The 18,869-nt window shown below is 43.0% G+C and overlaps 3 protein-coding genes across 11 annotated transcripts in view; 2 read left to right on the forward strand and 1 right to left on the reverse strand.

Moving 5' to 3' along the window:
• Positions 1-60: 60 nt before the first annotated feature.
• Positions 61-5,111, forward strand: FMC1 (formation of mitochondrial complex V assembly factor 1). The gene is made up of 2 exons (XM_077850118.1): positions 61-270; positions 4,817-5,111. The coding sequence occupies exons 1-2, from the start codon at positions 133-135 to the stop codon at positions 5,018-5,020; spliced, it is 342 nt and encodes a 113-aa protein (XP_077706244.1). The 5' UTR covers positions 61-132; the 3' UTR covers positions 5,021-5,111.
• Positions 4,841-13,838, reverse strand: LOC144284190 (uncharacterized). Its single transcript, XM_077848506.1, has 3 exons — positions 13,833-13,838; positions 12,888-13,795; positions 4,841-12,696 (listed from the first exon to the last, which is right to left on the reverse strand). Exons 1-3 carry the CDS (start codon positions 13,836-13,838, stop codon positions 12,678-12,680), a joined length of 933 nt encoding a protein of 310 aa, XP_077704632.1. The 3' UTR covers positions 4,841-12,677.
• Positions 13,439-18,869, forward strand: part of LUC7L2 (LUC7 like 2, pre-mRNA splicing factor) — a 62,313-nt gene continuing 56,882 nt past the window's right edge. For 2 of the 9 annotated variants that reach the window (XM_077850105.1, XM_077850113.1), the window contains exons 1-2: positions 13,439-13,897; positions 16,843-16,926. In XM_077850105.1, the coding sequence (XP_077706231.1) occupies positions 16,909-16,926 (18 nt within the window). In that variant the 5' untranslated portion in view covers positions 13,439-13,897; positions 16,843-16,908. Of the gene's footprint in view, positions 13,898-16,842; positions 16,927-16,973; positions 17,120-18,869 lie in introns of those variants that run through there. The other 7 variants (XM_077850109.1, XM_077850107.1, XM_077850115.1 and 4 more) reach the window with 5 other exon arrangements.

Consider the following 18,869-nt stretch of genomic DNA (forward strand, 5'->3'; position numbering starts at 1 on the left):
TACCCCGCGTTCGAGGGGGGGGGAAGCCGGCCGTCTGGGTCCGACCGTACCATTTAGCCCCTGGGCTCGGGGGGGGGAGGGAGCCCGAGGGGCGTAGGGCGCCATTGGGCGCCGGGCTCCGAGGACGGGAAAATGGCGGCCTTAGGGTCCCCGGCGCGCACTTTACGAGGCCTTCTACGGGAATTGCGCTATTTGAGCGAGGCCACGGGCCGACCGTATCGCGACACCGCAGCCTATCGGTACCTCGTGAAGGCCTTCCGTGCACATCGGGTACGGAAACCCGAGCCGGCGCTGCAGCGCCCCTTCCCCGGGGAGGGGGCGACGGGGTGGGCTGTGGCGGGGCGGGGGGGCGGCCGGGCGCGGCGCTCGCCTTGCGGGAACCTGGCCTCCCCCCCCAGCAAAGCCGTGCCCTGGGCCGTGGTCTGTGGCCGGAGCCCCGGGGCTGACCGAGGGCGGCAGGACCGCCGAGTCGCCCCGAGGCTCTGCGTGGCCGGCGCCTGCGCCCAGGGAGGCCGAGCGGCGGCCAGACGTGCTGGGTGCGGAGCCTGGGGGGCTCGCCGCAGCGCCCGCCCACCTTCTCGCCGCCCCCGGGAGGCACTCCGACCACCCATCTTTGAGGCAGAAAAGAGACCCGGCATAGGAGGAATGTGAAGGCCTTGGCGGGAGCTGTGTTTTACTTCTCTGGTCTCTGTGCACCCCTCAAGGGAACGGTGCTTGCAGGGCTGAGCTAGGCACCTGCAGCGAGGTGTCCTGTCCCTACGTTAACGTGGGGCCTGACCTCCTACACCGACGTTTTTTTTTTGCCTTATGTAGCAGATAAACTTCAACATACGGGAGGCCGTCCTTGGGAAATTGCTTCCTGAAATGCACACTCCGTACATCTTCCCTTTAGGCGAGAGCGGCTTTCAAGCGGGGTAACAGGCTCAGGGACGCTGACCTGTGCGAGGAGCGGTCTAGGAACAGCTAGCACCTGGGTTCCCAGATGGGAGTCTCACATTTACTGGCTGTCTCTGGAGCTTCGGATGGGTCTTGAGGAAGCTGGAAGCAGCGATCTCTGAGATAGTATGTTGGGGCGGCACTTTGGACCGCAGGGTAGGAAGCCCACTGTCTTTTGGGCAATTTGGAGAAAGGGAACCAGCCTCTTGGGAGTTAGATGCAATGTATTAGAACTAAAATTAAAAAATTCAAAATTTTTGTATACTGTATTGAGTAAACTCTATGCCTAATGTGGGTCTAAAATGCAAGAATTTTAAAAAGATTTTTTAAAAAGATTTTATTTATTTATTATTATTATTATTATTTTTTTTTTAAAGCTTCTATTCTTTATTTATGATAGTCACAGAGAGAGAGAGAGGCAGACACATAGGCAGAGGGAGAAGCAGGCTCCATGCACCGGGAGCCCGACGTGGGATTCGATCCCGGGTCTCCAGGATCGCGCCCTGGGCCAAAGGCAGGCGCCAAACCGCTGCGCCACCCAGGGATCCCTATTTATTTATTAGAGACACACACACACACACACACACACAGGCAGGCTCCAGGCGCCCGACGTGGGACTCGATCCGGGGCCTCCAGGATCAGGCCCTGGGCTGAAAGTGGCAGTAAACCGCTGAACCACCCAGCCCAAGAATTTTATTTTATTTTAAAGATTTTATTTATCCATTCATGAGACACACACACACACACAAAGAGAGGCAGAGACCCAGGCAGAGGGAGAAGCAGGTTCCATGCAGGCAGCCCGATGTGGGACCCGATCCGGGACTCCAGGATCTCGCCCTGAGCCAAAGGCAGACACTCAACCACCGAGCCACCCAGACATCCCTACCCAAGAATTTTAAAAAGATTTATTTGAGAGAGATTCTTATTTGTGTGAGAGAGAGAGTGTGGGTAGAGGAAGAGGGCGTGAGAAATCACCAGCAGACTCCTCGCTAAGCCTGGACCCGCTGCAGGCTCAATCTCCCAACCCTGAGATCATGACCTGAGCTGAAACCAAGAGTCCAGCGCCAAACTGACCCAGCCACTCAGTCGCCTCTAAAATTCAAAAAAAATTTTAAAGGTGAAAATCTTAAGAGACTTTTAAGAACTTGACTAAAATTATGAATAAGGTGCACAGGAGTCCTGTCTTTTTTTCTTTTTTTAGATTTATTTATTTATGATAGACACACACAGAGAGAGAGAGAGAGAGAGAGACACAGGAAGAAGAGAAGCAGGCTCCATGCTGGGAGCCCGACGTGGGACTCCATCCAGAGACCCCAGGATCACGCCCTGGGCCAAAGGCAGGCCCTAAACCGCTGAGCCACCCGGAGATCCCAGAGTCCTGTCTTTTAAGAAATCTGCAGGCTGAGGAACCATAGGGCAAAGCACATAGAATAAGTAAGCGCCAAGAGAATAAACAACAGGAGGATCTTGTGTGGGGATGTGGTGGGATTTCAGGAGGAAAGTCGCTAAGCAGGGACTTGAAAATTTAAGTTAGCAAGCAAATGAGGGTTAGGGAAAATGAAGTCCAGGGCAAAAAGCTGTACCACCGAAAGTCCAGAGGTAAGAAGGGACAGTTGAGAACGATTGAAGCTTAGGGTGATATGGTAGGTGAAGTAGATGTGATAGGCAGGAATTTGAACTTCATTGTAAATGTAATGGAAGGTCGTTTACGGTGACCTTCCTTAGGATGGAAGTTCATTCTAAGATTTTTAAAGTGACATGTTTATAGGTGTACCTTGTGGAGGCAATGTTACTGCCCTTGAGAGAGGCTTGGTAATGGCTCTCAAATTCCTTGGAAATACATAAAAATCCATGCTCCAAATTCCAGAAACACCATTCTGTGGAATGCATGTGAGGACATGGGGAATGCTTTCTGTTTCCGTTGGCTCAGAGCTAACTCGGTAACCATCAATGCCCATTTTCTGTATCTTTTCTCTAAACTGAAGGGGTTCATTTAGGGAGGAACTTCTGCTTTTCCTTACAGTTTTCATTTTCGTTCTTTTTTAGGATTTATTTGTTTGAGAGAGAGTACGGGCAGGAGGGGCAGAGGGAATGGCAGAGAGATCCCAAGCTGACTCTAGGCAGAGTGGCACTCTATCCCAGGACCCTGAGATCATGACGAGCTAGAGCTAAAATAGAGTCAGATGCTTAACCAACTGTGCCACCCAGGCACCCTGAGTTTTTTCATTTGAACTCTTTTGGTCTCTTGTTATTCATTTACTATGTATGTTGCTGGCCCTTCTCTCCTGACTCCTGCTGCAGGCTCAGCTGAATCAGGATCCATATTCTCCTATCCTACACTGACATAGAATTCCTGTTTAAAATCCTATCAATTTGGGCTTATATGATAGAAATGGATGTTACAAAAAAAAAAAAAGAAATGGATGTTACCATTTGTTGATGTGTGACAGTGTTGGTCACTCATAAATTTTTATTTATTAAAAGTTAAATGGGGGCAGCCCGGGTGGCTCAGCGGTTTAGCGCCGCCGTCAGCCCAGGGCCTGATCCTGGGGACGAGTCCCATGTTGAGCTCCCTACATGGAGCCTGCTTCTCCCTCTGCCTGTGTCTCTGCCTCCCCCCCACCCCCATGAATAAATAAATTAAAAAAAAATCTTTAAAAAAAAGTTAAATGGTTAGAGCAGATGAATTCGTTTTTTGAGCAGCTTATGAGTGCCATTTTCACATGTGATCTGTGTGTGTGTATCATGTGCAGATCTTAAACCAAACTTTCTAGTTTTCAGATTCTAACTCTCTGTATTCAAATAAAGAAAGGTGAAAGAAAGGTGTTTATGTAGGCAGTGGTACCCAGAGATTATTTCTGCAATTAGGTATACGCAGAGCTCCTTAAGTCACTTGAAGTCATGCACACATATCTTTCACCTTTCCTGCCCTCTGCTCACAACCTCTGAACACAAAACTAGTCAAATACAGGACAGAGTACTAAATCTAGAAATTAATTATGACTTCTGAATAGATAGAGTCAGAATCTGGATTTTTCAGATGGATAAATTGAAAGCAAGTATAATTAGTAATATGAAAATATGCATATTACTTATATATAACCTTCATTTTGTTACTGCTGAGGACAAAGCTATTATTTTTTCAGATAAAATGGTTTTACTTTTCATTGAGCTGAAAGACCTACCACATTAACCAAAGTCAGAAATATAAAAAGCAGGGGATCCCTGAGTGGCGCAGTGGTTTAGCGCCTGCCTTTGGCCCAGGAGATCCTGGAGACCCGGGATCGAATCCCAAGTCGGGCTCCCAGTGCATGGAGCCTGCTTCTCCCTCTGCGCCTCTCTCTCTCTCTCTCTGTGACTATCATAAGTAAATAATAATAATAATAAAAAAAGAAATATAAAAAGCAGGCTTTCATTTGTTTGAGGGGGAGAAAATTCTATATTTTATTCCTGAGGCGACATTAATGATAATAGTTCCCCATCTCTTCAGTGGTTGAAACCTCTCTGGGCTTTAGTTTCCTCGTTTGTAAAAGATTTGTAAGACCAGGGAGTTGAAATGAAAGGACTTTTTTTCAGTATTAAAATCTGAGGACACTAAATGAAATTCCTCAGTGATACTCCTTGTAAAATTCCTCTTCAATTAATTGGAGGTCAGCTTTCCTAATGAATAACTATAGTGTGCCTCTACATATGTAATTAGTATATGCATATACATGTTTATATTTCCTCTGTACAACTTCCTTTCATTCTAGAGAATGCTTATGAAATATCTTGCCCTGTATCTTAGCTGGGCTGTTTCTTTTTTTAATTTTTAAAAATTATTATTATTATTATTTTTAGCTGGGCTGTTAATAAAGTATGTGACCTTGCTACTTTCTAGGTCACCAGTGAGAAGTTGTGCAGAGCCCAACATGAGCTTCATTTCCAAGCTGCCACCTATCTCTGCCTCTTACGCAGTGTTCGAGAACACGTGGCCCTTCACCAGGAATTCCATGGCAAGGGTGAGCGCTCCGTGGAGGAGTCTGCTGGCTTAGTGGGTCTCAGGTTACCCCAGCAGCCTGGAGGGAAGGGCTGGGAGCCATGAGAATGGACAGATTCCTCCGATGCTGCTGTCATAGAAGGATTTAATCATTTCCTTCAATATGTATTTATCATTAAATTTCTGTATAAGTTTAGGGTTTTTCTCTGTAATTTTGTCGACTGTTTCTTAGGGAGGTTTTATCCTTCCAGTGAATTTACTGAACTTCTTACATTAGGTTGATTCATGCTCTCAATCTACTTTTAAAACTATTATTTTTATGTTAAAGGTATACAAACTTACTGTTTGAAGTAACTCATGGTACAGAAAATAAAATAAAACCTTTTTTCTTTTCCCTGCCCCTCCCCTATTGCATCCCCATTACCAGGTGGTAACTTTTGCTAACAGTTTGGTGTATGTCTTTCCAGCTATTTGCTATGCTTATACAGCATACATTTATATGTACAGATAATCTACTTTATTTAAAGATATACAAATATTGTTTTTAAGGGCTCAGAAAACAGATGGCATATCAAATAGGGTTACGGATAGAAGGTTAATGAAGGGGTATAGAAAGATGTGGGCTAAACTATAGTTAACAAATTGTGAAGCTCCTAGGGGCTAGCACCGGTTGAAAGCTATTCCCTCCATATGCTGACGGAATTGACCCTTAGGTATAGGAATATGGCCACCACGCACCTGCAGGCTGCAGGCAGGAAGTCCAGGGAGAGGGAGATGGAATGAGTGTACTGACTTCTGCTTTTTCATCTGTCAAATTACTCTTCCTCTTAAATTTTCTTTCAAGGTGAAAGATCCATGCCCTCGGCTGACCGAGTCAGCTTTGGCTTCGTTCTGTATTCCTGTCTTTCCCTACTCTTTATCTAATCAGGAATTTCTGCTTCTGCGATGGCTCTAACATCCATTCCCCCCTTCTCAGTCTTCATTACCTCTCTTTTAGTTCTAGCACTGATAATCTTTTGACTGAACTATCAAACTAGTCTCCTAAATGGTCTCTTTGCCTCTAATGATCTCAAATAGAAATTACTCTCTCTGCAAACTACCAGCAGTTCTTTATCTGTGTCCGCTTTGTGATCTGTGTCAGTTTCTTGTAGGCATGCCTTTACAACTTCTTTTTTGCTGAACTGCAAGCTCCTGAAGAGTAAGGACCATGTGTCATTCATCTATGTAGTCTCCAAAGCACCTCCTTCCACAGTGATTTTTGCACATAGCATTATTCAGTATTTTGAATACGTGGCTCAGTGAGCACTACTCACCAGATGTACAATCCGAACAGATGTATTCATAAAGCATTTTAAAACACTATCTAAGAGATTAACTTGAAAACAATAGTATTAGAGGACAAGTGAGCATTTATTCAATTAATGGATCAAAAAAAATAGAAATACTTAACATACTTTTTCCCCCCCGTTTTACTTCATGGGCATGAGTATATTGTTATCTGAAGATATTTTACTTTGGTAAAATGAAACCAAAGGATTAGGGTAGGTTGATATTTTGATTTCTTTTGTTGTTACAATATTGTATATACAATAAAGATTTGAGGAAGAATTGTTTAACCAGGGTAAGATATTCTAGGTTTGAAGTGATAGAAATCTAGGTTTTAATCTACTTTTATAATTTACCAGTTGTGTTATCTTGGGCAGGTTAGTTGACCTGAGCTTATTCCCTCTTCTATAAAATGGGAATGCCAACAAGATGGTTGTAATAAATACATAAAAAATGAGTGCCTGACAAAAAAGAAAATCTTACATACTCTCATTCTTTTATCATGAACCTTTCTCTAAACTCTTGCCACCTGTCTTCTGGATTATACACAGGGTTTTTTTTTGTTTTTTTTTTTTTTTTCAGGTTAAATACTTTGCTCAGACCATTTCTATCCATATATATTCAAACCTTACTAATGGACTTATAAAAGTCTTACTAAGACTTATAAAAGTCTTACTAATGGACTTATAAAAAAATTAGCTGAACTTGTTTTAGAAATAGAAGGAAATGATTTTGGAACATAAGCTATTAAAGATAAACTTTCTGTACTGAGAAGTTCCAAGAACTGGGGTTTTGGCACTGTGTTCACTTACTATAGATTGGTTTTGTTTTTAATTTATCCATTTTAGAGAGAGCACACACATGAGGGAGGGGAGAGGGAGGGGAGAGAGAGAGAGGGAGAGAAACTCAAGCAGCTTCACACCAAGTGGAGCCTGACACAGGGCTTGATCTTACGACCCTGAGGCCATGACCTGAGCCAAAACCAAGAGTCAGATGCCCAACTGACTTGAGACACTCAGGTGCCCCTACTATAGTTTTTGACGTGGTACATGCTTTATCACATTTCTCCGTTTGCTGTCTCTTACCCTCTGTCTTTTGATTTCAACTGCTTCCTTTCATTGAATTAGAGTAGCATTTAAATATGCGCAAGGCTCTTCCATCTAAAAACACTCAACCATAGGGTGTACCTGGGTGGCAAATTCAGTTAAGTGCTGACTCTTGGTTTTGCTCAGGCCATGATGATCTGGTGGGATTGAGCCTGCATCGGGCTTCATACTCAGAATGGAGTCTGCTTTAGTTTCTCTCTCATTCACCCTCTGCCTTTCCCCACTGCATTCTCTCTCTCCGGAATAATCTTTAAGAACACTCAACCTCACACAGATGCCTTTTCAGCTATTACCTCTTCACAAATTGAATGTATTTAATGAATGAATTATACTCATTTTCTACATTTTATCTTTTTATGTTTTTTTAAGTAATCTCTACACCCAATATGGGGCTCAAGCTCACAACTTTGAGATAAGAGTTGCACGCTCCTCTGCCTGAGCCAGCCAGGGACCTCTCATTTTCAACTTTTTAAAATATGAAATAGGCTGTAGTGAGATATAATTTATGTATAATAAATATACCCATTTTAAGTGTGGTCAATGAATGACAAGTGTATACATCTGTGTAATGACTACCCTATTAAAGCTATAGAACATTTCCATCAGCCCCAGAAGTTGCCCTGTTCCCCTCTGCAGTCAATCCACCTTCCCCACACCTGTTCCCAGGTGGCAACTACCAACCTGCTTGCTGTCAGCATAAATTAGTTTCACCTGCTCAGAATTTTCATCCACATGCACTCTTAAACTTCTTTTCCTCAGGATACTGATTTTGAGATTAATAATCTATGTTGTCGCATGTATCCATTTTCTGGATTTTTCATTGCCCAATCATCCTCAATCGACTGTAGTCTGGTTTCTGCCCCACCACTCTACCAGAACTGCCTTGCAAGGTTACAGATAACCTTCAGGTCACTAAACTCAGCAGATTATTCCTTACCTTACTTGATCTCTTTTCTTGCTCTAACCATTTGTCTTTAGTTTACTCTCCTGCATATCCCTAACATGTTGACGTTCCTCAGTTTCAAATCTAGGTTATTACCTCACATCTGATATACTTCCCCTGGGTGAGAGCACCTCGACTTCCCAGGCTCCAATTATCATAAACAGCAAACTCTAGTCCCAAGTTCTCCTGTAGATACCTATGTCCAGCTACTTCAAAGACAACACCACTTAGATAATTTAAAGGCATCTCAAATTCAATCCATACAAAATAGAACATCTCATAAATGTCCTCTCTAGTACTGACATATGTACTCATTCTCGACTGCTTCCTCCTTCATACCCTCAGTTAATCACCAAATTAGGTTCTATCTCCCAAGAATCCCCTGAATCTAATACTCTAGTTCAGACCTCTTATCTCATGCATCTTCCCTGAAACACTTACTTGTCCCTTGTAAATGTAGCACATAAAGGCATATACTTGGCTTCAGTTGTGTAGTAACAACTTTGTACTGAAACTGATCTACACTTTTGGTGGGTTTGTAGGGTTAGGGATACAAAGAGTAAAGGCTAGGACCCACCAAGGTAGGCACTTTAATACTCTGCACCCACTTGAATCTAGACCCCTGAAGTTCAACCTGAAAGATGAACTGTATTTTAACCCAGATTTTTGTCATTTTGGTGGTCATGAGGAATTAAGGCTTTGAGCCTGTATTACGGTGGTCCTTGACTAGTAAGTTCTTCTGTTACCTATCAGAGAAAAAAAATCTCTGGAGGAAGATAGCATTATATCCTACTCAGGCTTATATTATTATCATATGTACTTTTTCAAATACATGTTCAACATATGAAGATAACCAGACACACAAGAAAACAAGACTCTGTAAGTAAAAAACAGCAGAAACAACAGACAACAGAAGCAAACTACAAAAACCATCGGATAATTTGGATTTAGCCAACTTGGATTACAAAACAATTAGGTTCACTAGGGTCAAAGAATAGCCAGGCTTGGAAATTCTATCAAGGAAGCAGAAACTATCAAAAAAAAAAAAAAAAAAATGACACGTAGACTTGAAAAAGACCCAGTAAAAATTCTAGACCTGAAAAATAATTGAATTGATGGATTTTATTTTTTAAAATATTTTTAAAAGATTTTATTTATTTATTCATGAGACACACAGAGAGAAAGGCAGAGAAACAGGCAGAGGGAGAAGCAGGCTCCATGAAGGGAGCCTGATGTGGGACTTGATCCCAGGTCTCCAGGATCACACCCTGGGCCAAAGGTGGCGCTAAACCACTGAGCCACCCAGGCTGCCCTAATTGATGGATTTTAATTGCAGACTAAAGGCAGACTAAAGGCAGACTAGATGCAGCTGAAAAGAGACTAGTGAACTAGAAAATTTGTCAAAAGAAAATCAGGAAGGCAGCTTGGCAAGACAAAGTAGAAAATGCAGAGAGTAAAGAGATAGGATACAGTGAAAATCATCTTAAAAACATTTATTTGGAGCTCCAGAAGTTGATGAGAGAAACAATAAGAATAGCTAAACATGGAGCACCTGGGTGGTCCAGTTGGTTGGCGGGCCAACTCTTGATTTCTGCTCAGGTCATGGTCTCAGGGTCCTGGGATCAAGCCCCACATCAGGCTCTACATTCAGTGGAAAGTTGGCTTGGAATTCTTGCTCCTCTCCCTCTGCTCCACCCCACACCCCCCTCCCTGCACACATACGCTCTCTTTCAAAATAAATAAATCTTTAAAAACTGAATGAGGGATGTCTGGGTGGCTCAGTGGTTGAGTGTCTACCTTTAGTTCAGGGCATGATCCCAGGGTCTCGGGATTGAATCCTGCATCAGGCTCCTCGCAGGAAACCTGCTTCTCCCTCTGCCTATGTCTCTGCCTCTCTATTTCTCATGAATAAATAAAATCTTTTTTTAAAAAAATAAAAGCTGGATGAATCCTAAAAGCAGAAAAAATAAATCCACACCCAGATACATTATAGTAAAATTGCAGGAAACCAAGAGCCAAAAAGGACAAAATTAAAGCAGGCAACCATCTGGAAAGGAGTAACAGACTGAAAACTGACTTCGCAGGAGCAATGGAAGCTAAAAGGCACCAGGAAGATGGAATGTACATGCTGAAAGAAACTTCAAACCTAGAATTCTATACCCAATAAAAATACCCATCTTGAATTAAGAAAAGGCAAAAGGATTTCAGGTAAACAGAAATGGGACAGTTCCCCACTAGCAGACCAACACAAAAGCAAACTCAGGTTAGGCAAACTTCTGTAAAAAGCCAGATAGGAAATATTTCAGTCTTGCTGGCCCTACAGTATGCTGTCACAACCACTCAACAAACTGTGGTCGTGCAGAAGCAACCAGAGACAATAGTAAATGAATGAGAGCCTGGCGGTATTCCAGTGAAACTATTCAGAAAAATGGGCAGTGGGTTGGATTTGGCCTGTGGACTGTAGATTGCTGACTCCTGTCCTAAAGTTTAAACTTCAGACAAAAGGGAAATGATCCCAGATGGAAAGGCAGAGATTCCAGAAGGAATAAAGAGAGAAAAAAAAAAAAAAAAGTGGCCAATAAATGAACAGTATATGAAATTTGGTTTTACAAAATGGAACTAAAATTTATGATAACAGGCATATAACTTCAGGATAGGTTAAATGGAGTTAATCTTCTAGGTTCTTTATACTATAATCTGGGGGAAGTGAGAAGGTATTAAGAATGCCTATTATAACTTTTAGGGTAACTCCTAAAAGAATAAAATAAAACTTTCAAACTACTCGAAGGGGTTAAAAAGAATGATTAGGAAGCAGGCAGGAGAGAAAATTAAATAGACAAATAGTCAAGAACTTTAAGTCCAAACATGAATAATTATATAAGTGAATAAATGCTTCAGTTAAAAGTGAGTATCAGATTAAGTTAAAAAAGGATATGCTGTTTATAAGAGACCCATTTAAAATGTCAGCACCAGGAAAGCAGGAAGTAAAAGATAAAAACTAAGTTCTCTTCCTTAACACATTAATTATTCAACATGTTAGTCTAATTCCAACCTAAGGATATTGTTTTTCAGATCATACTGTACATATGTACATGTAATATGCCTCCCTCTAGAAAATAAAAATTGACTTTGTACACTTTCCTCTCATTGAAAATTGTTTTCAGTGATATTCATAGTGTATGCAGTTCGAATTTTGAGATCTTTGAATAATTGGAGGGAAACTATTTTGTCAGTTAAAAAAGACCACGTGATTTAAAAATTTTTTTGGCCCAATATGCATTTATATATATATTTTAAGATTTTATTTATTCATGAGAGAAACAGAGAGGCAGAGAGATAGGCAGAGGGAGAAGCAAGCTCCATGCAGAGCCTGATGTGGGACTGGATCCCAGGACCCCAGGATCATGACCTGAGCCAAAGGTAAGATGCTCAACCGCTGAGCCACCTGGGTGTCCCAGCTTTAATCTTTAAAGTAATTTTCACACCCAATGTGGGGCTTGAACTCACAACCCTGAGATCAAGAATCACATTCTTTACTGCCTGCGCCAGCCAGGTGCTCCTTGGCCCAACGTGCATTCAAAGGGATCTTGGGACTGCTTACTATTTTATGTTTTTTTACTAATCTTGGTAAGTTCCAGGCTGAAGCACATAACTTTTTTTTAATTTTTAAAAAATTTTTATTTATTTATGATAGTCACAGAGAGAGAGAGAGAGAGGCAGAAACACAGGCAGAGGGAGAAGCAGGCTCCATGCACCGGGAGCCCGACGTGGGATTCGATCCCGGGTCTCCAGGATCGCGCCCTGGGCCAAAGGCAGGCGCTAAACCGCTGGGCCACCCAGGGATCCCTGAAGCACATAACTTTTTAAAAAAAGATTTACTGAAAAACAAAAAGATTTATTGAGAGGGAGAGAGAGAGAGGAAAAATGAGTGGGGGCACAAGAGCAGGGAGAGGGAGAAGCAGGCTCCTTGATGAGCGGGGAGCCTGAAACGGGTTGGACCCCAGGATGCTGGGATCATGACCTGAGCTGAAGGCAGACGCCCAACCAACTGAGCCGGCCAGGCGCCCCGCACACAAATTTTTAATGAAAAAAATTTACCATTATTTCTTTTCCAAGTGTCTAGGAAGAAACTAGGTCTCACTTTAAGGCATTAATATTTTACAAAAATGTCTAAAAAATGACCAGGCATTTTGTTAGCTTATTGAGTCCTCACAGCAATGCTATAAATTATGTGTTTATATCCATAAACAGGAGATTAAGAAAGAAATTGCTCAAGGTCCCAGTTAGCAATCAGTCGGCTAGGACTTTGAATCCAAGGCGATGATGTCAAGCAACGAACACTGGCTTGCTTTCCCATGGTCAATGCTGCCGACACACTGAAAAGGCCTTATTCTTCAAACTTCTCTCTTAAGCAGAAAAAAAAAATAAAAAAAAGGAAGTTCTCTAGAATGTCACCTTTCCTGAGAACCCTGCTTTTTAGGTCTAAATTTAGACTAACAGTCTCCTGTTAAAATTAATGATGATCTCTCCGAGCAGGTTAGATCATCTGTTTCCTCAGCGTATTAGTTTCGGTATTCTTTCCCGAAACCCGATTTACCCTAATTCGGGGTGGGGGGCGGGGGAGGGGTGGCGATTGGCCTCGGCGCATCGACGAAGGGGGGTGATCCAGACGTCCCATCTCCAGGGCTCCTTTTGTAGGTCAGGGCGGCAGCGGGGGGAAAGACTGAGCGCACGACATTCTGGGCGCGCCCCTGAAAGAGTCAATGGGCCAGGGAGTGAGCGTTGGAAACACGCCTGTAAGGAGCTACGAAGACTGCTAACCTCGGTCGAACCGACGGGCAAGGCCTCCACTTGCTTCCGACTCGGGGTAACGCTCTGGCAGGTTTGCCAATCTGGCCGCGGCTCGCCAGCACCCGGCGCCGCACCGCACGAGCCCCCTCGCAGCTGGCAGCGCGAGGTTTGGCGCCTCGGGCAGATCCGGCTCGAGGGTCGTTCGATAACCAGAGTCTCGCGAGATCTGGGGGAAAGGGGCGCGAGAAGCCCGCGTGCACGCGCCCGAGAGCCGTTAGGGTGGAACCCCGCCCGGGCGGGGCGGGTGGAGCAGATACAGTTGGACGCCAGTTGGTGGAGCCCCCGCGGGAAACAACTGAGCGCGAGGAGCGTGCGCGCACACGTCGCGGCGACGGTGGCGGCGAGCGGCGTCAGAGCTCGAAGGGGGGGCTGACGGCTTCTGGCGGGTGGCGGTGTCGGAGGCGAGCGCTTGCTTAGCCCGTAACGCTTCTGTCCCAAGACCCGACGGAGAGTGAGGGAGCGAGGGTCGCTTTCGGGGGCTGCTGCCTTCCCCTGACGCACCGTCGTGAGGAGCGCAGCCCGGACTCTCCTGCAAGCCCTCCGGCTCCCTTTCCACACGCCTTGAGGCGGCGGCGGCGGCGGCGGCGGCAGCTGAGACAGCGTCTCACCTTCCCCCACCCCTTCCCCTGTCCCCCCCGCCCGAAAGGGCCCGGTCTGCGCCCCACCCCCGCCCGCCCGCTCGCTACGCTGCCGCCATGTCGGCGCAGGCCCAGATGCGCGCGATGCTGGACCAGCTGATGGGCACCTCCCGGGACGGTAAGTGTCTGCCAGTGCCCTGGGGGTGGGGGAGGGGACGGGGACGGCGACGGGCAGGGGCTCCGCGGGCGTACCTGGGCTTGCGTGTGTGGCTGAGTAAGGGGCTCCCAGATTGGTAACACGAGGGCCCGGCTCCCGTCCCCTCCAATCAGGGCCGGGCAGGCGGGCATGGGGGGCGGTGACCGAGCGGATTGGCGGGAACCGCTGCCAATGGGGTCAGGCGGGGCCTGGAGGCAGAAAGGAGAGTTTGAGATTCAGTGTTGACTTGTCTGGGACGGGAGAGCCCGCGTCTCTGCTGGCGTAGTCGGTCGTCCGGTTCTGTGGCTGATTAGGTGCCGGTGGACCGCTAAAGCCTCCGCCCCCTGGACTGATTCCTTGAGCCAGAGCTGTGGGATCGTCCCTCGCCGCCGCCCTCCAGAGCATCCAGACAGAACTGCCCCCCGCCCCGCCCCCCGCCCCCCGCGCCCTACCTGGGTCCGGAGGAAACCTTCCCCTCGAGCCCCGCCCCAGCAGTGCACTCTCGGTCCCCACGGTCCTGCTTATGGAGAAAATCTGACCCAAACCATGGTTTCGTGAAGTGGGTGTGTTTGGCCCCATTTTGTGAAAAGAAAAATGTTACGGCCTGTTCTTTTTTTTTTCCTTCCGAGAGACCTCCATTTTGTTAGAGAATTTAATAGAAGCTTTGTTCAGTAAATATTGACAAATCTCGCATGTGCCCCAAATAGAACCATTTTGAAAATGTGGTGCCCAGTGGAGTAGACTTGAGGGGAAAAAACAACGATCCTTTTAGGCACTTAGGTAGAGCTGATGTAGAAGATCACTAATCCTGGATATCTTTTTGTCATAAAGAGAATTTCTAAATGAAAAGATGAAATGCTGTTGCTTTTTTGGTGATAATCATGTATTCTCAAATTGAGCTGAAGTCCGTGTTAATACGGAGGAAAGGTCTAGTTTACTACTTTCTCTTTTAAAAAGCAAAACACTCGTTTATTTTTATATGTTGCTTGTTTAGGCAGATCGTTTCTCAGCCATTAAAGAAATGCTTTTTTCTTTAAAAAAAGTTATTTAAATTGCTTGACGTAAGAGAAGAGGCACACATATTTTTAATAGTTGCTCTTGTAATTTTCTTGAATACTTTGCAGCAAAATATGTGAGTGAATTAAAAAAGTATATTAAAGTATTTTTTGCAATGCATACTGAGAATGGCTTTTCAGGGTTCACAGTTCAGTTTTAATAAAATACCCATATTGGGAACTTGTCTACATAGGACACAGACAAATAGGTGGAGGTGGCAAATCTATTTCTGGTTGTGTAGAGAGGAGGGGAAGATTGGGAAGGAGATGAATTTTGTGTAGTAAACCCTGGAAAGTTAACATTAATTAAAAATGCCCCTGAAGAAACTTTTACCTGTTCATTTTTTCAGTTAGATAAGAATGGTTATTTTATAGCTGCAGCATGTCTTAACATTGCTCTTCTTCCATAATGAAGATGGTATTGGCGAGGGACCTAATTCAGTATTGTAGTTGACAGAATAATTTTTGTAATAAAATTATGGAAATCATTTAAGATTTTACATGAATCTTTTGGTCCTAGATGGATACCATTTTTGGTACCTTCTGCATGGATTGAATTTTCTAATTTTACTGGAAGGGTAATTGGATCAAAAAAACTTCTGTCACCTAATATCACCTGATAAATTTCCAAACAAGGTAGCCAATCTAGTATTGCAAAGCTACATTAAAAAAAAAAAAAAAAAAGAAAAAAAAATATATTCCTATGTGTGTAGTCAGCGGAAACATGGGTTTCTTAAAATCCATTCTGCTTTGTATACAAATAGATTTAAATTTTTTTATGTGTATGTTACTGGATTTTTTTTGCCTCCAGACTAAGGATTTACCAATGAACTCATGTTAACGAGTCCACGATATTATTTAACTGAAATGACTGGATTTTCACTGCTGTGTTGGGCCAGAAGTAAGAAGCATACTACTTTCAAGGAAAAGAAATGAATGTTTTTTTTAGATACCCATATTAGTTCTTTTATGCATACAAGATAAGAATCAGAACATTCTTTTCCTTACCAGATAATGAGTTTACATATTTCATCTTATGATTCAGGACCTTTAAATAATTAGGATTGTTCTTTTTTAGCATACAGTCAACTTCACGTTATCCAGGGGTAGGGGAACATGGATACGTTCCTGAATAAACACCATATAATTTGAAACCATATAATGGAAAGCTTTGTATTGGACAAAGGAACAGCTTACAGGGAATGCTGTTGGGTGTCTTTGGCACTAAGAGGTGGAAATGGGGATCCAAGAGGTGGGAAAGATATGGAAAAGGTAGGTAGGGGAGGGCGTATTTAAGGCAGCTCTGTCCTTTTTTAATCATCCCAGAAACTGACTATAAAACAACTACTGTTTTCTGGGATAGTGGGACTCAACGGTTGCAGTAACCTCCTCCCAACCCTTAGTGTTCTGTGAGGGAATCTGAAGTGGCACGAGAGGCTTAGGGTACTGGGAAAACCTTGTTTTCCTTTCACTTTCCCCTCTCCACCAGTAAAAATACTTATTCCTTCTTCCCCACTCCCAAATCAGTTTTTAATTAGTTCCTTTTTAAACTCCTTGGAAATGTAAGTCTGTTAAAAGTACCTTATTTTGAGTTACTTAAATCAGTTAATCATTTAGATTACCTACGTTCGATTGAAATTCTCAGCATTAGGAATTTTAGTGTCAGGGAATTGGAGAGGTAATTTTGGATCACTGGGCACTTCCAGAAAGGACAGTCCTGGGTGAGTGGTGGAAGTGGGGGGCTTTGGACAACCAGAGGGCAGCATGTTGGTGGGAGGCTGGGCAGGGGGATGATCAGGAGGTGGGAGAGGAATGCACAAGGGTGGTGGGAGGGCCAAAGACAAACTTTGCCTTCTTTGCAATTTTGCCTAGGGCCCTGGTGGTGGCAACCGCCTGTGTGCCACTGAAAATCGTGCCGATGCCTGGCATACTGCATAAATGGAAGCAGGGTACCGCGTGAGTTGAAACATTGGTCACACTATATAAAGTTTGTATATGTGAATCAGTGTAACTCATACCCATGTAACTGGGGGTCTGACTGTATTTGGATTTTTCTGATAAGGCATCATGGGCTAAGGAAAAGAGCCCTGGGCTGAGACTCAGGAGACCTGGTTTCTAGCCCCAGCTGTACCTCTAATTGTAACCTTGGGTAAGTCACTTAACCTTTTTTGCCTCAAGTTAAATCAATAATTTGTTAAATGGGAAACCAAATAATTTCCTATGTTACACTCAAAAAATGTTGAAAAATAAGTATATCTTAAGTTTTTTTAGGAAAGAGGAACCATAAGTAGATATAAATCAGTATGTTATTTTATCTGAAGTTTGAGGTAAATTAAACCTTATAAATATCTTTTTGTTTCAGTTGTTAGTGTTAATTGAAGGGAGAGGGGTGATGTGTTTTCCCTGAGCATAGTCCATTTGAAAGTAGGGAGGAGCAGCAGAGAAAAATTGAAGCAGCAGTATGAGAATTGTCTGTGTGATAGTTGGAGGAACTCAGTGTCCTTGCACAGTCTGTAGTTATTTTTTTCTGAGTTGGGTTATTTGCCCTTCGCTAGAGCTCTTTTGCCAACAAATAGAATTTGGTTATAAGCCTCTGGTCCTGGCCCCTATAAGGCCTGGAAAGGTACAAGGGATAGGAATTCAACAAAATTGAGGGTATAAATTTAGATTATATTTTAAGTTTAGAAACTAGGGAATTTACAGAAGTAGTTGTGAGGACTCCGTATTTTTAAATTACTTATAAGCTTTAAAAAGGAGTAGAGATCATCTCTGAAAGGTTAAAACAGGCCAGGAATGGCCATCACCTCCCCCCTACACTCCAAAGGACGAGTAGACTAATAAATAGAATGTAGAATATAGAATAGAATTTTATATCATCATTAGTTGGCCATTATGGTTAGGGAATGTCTAGGGCAAGTTAAAGCTTTCAGATAATTTTGCCTATTTTTGAGGGTAATCTTTCTAAACATACAGTGATGTACTTCCTCAGTTAATAGAAATACACTTAGTCATAATTTGGTATTTTTGCTGATCAATTATATATTACAATAGTTTTGCAGAATGTAAAATTAAAAGGGTATACTATTCATTCTAGGAGGTAACCAGGAAAATAGAGTTAAGAAAATAATTTACTTGCTCCTAATAGAAGTTTAGCGATACACCACTGTTGAACCTGTAGGATAGGATGACATTGCTGTCTTTCTGCAAAATAAATAATTGAATCAAAGATTGAAGTAGTGTTTTCTTCAGTGGATTTTCTTCATAAAATCATCTTTACTGTAATCTGTGTTCCTTGACTTGTCATCAACATTGAGAGCATTTTTTTTTTAATTTTTCTCATTAGCATAATGAGCCATATTTATTTTTTGGTCAGTTGTAAGCCATTTTATTCCACTTGGATTGTTCATTTTAAGTGAAGGAGGCATAGCCTTTAATGTACAAGCACACATTTTTAAAAGTAGTAATGGAGTATATCTTATTCCAGAGCTTGTAAATTCTTTTAACATAAGAAATTACAGCAAAAGTAAGGTTAAACAGTAAACATAAGGCTAAATTAGAGTTTTAGTAAATACTTCATCAAGAGGTCCAGGCATATCAAAACACCAAAAGCTCTGTTAACATCCATATGTTGAATCGTTTTGAACAAACTTTAACTCATTTTGCGTTTTGAACTCTGAATGTTTCTGTCTGCAAAACAGCGTAGAAAACGTAATAGTATAATTTCATATAATCTTGTTTTGTCCTTGGATTCTCTATAGTTTAGCATTCCTCAAGGAGGCCTATGCTTGTGTGATAGTTCTTTTACTTTGGGTAAAGAAATACATTGAAACCAAAGAAAAATCATATTGTTTATCACTGCATAAGCTCTATAATAAGTAAATGCTTTGATTTGGTTTGGA

Source organism: Canis aureus, chromosome 15 (genome assembly GCF_053574225.1).
Source record: "Canis aureus isolate CA01 chromosome 15, VMU_Caureus_v.1.0, whole genome shotgun sequence".
Classification (NCBI taxonomy): domain Eukaryota; kingdom Metazoa; phylum Chordata; class Mammalia; order Carnivora; family Canidae; genus Canis; species Canis aureus.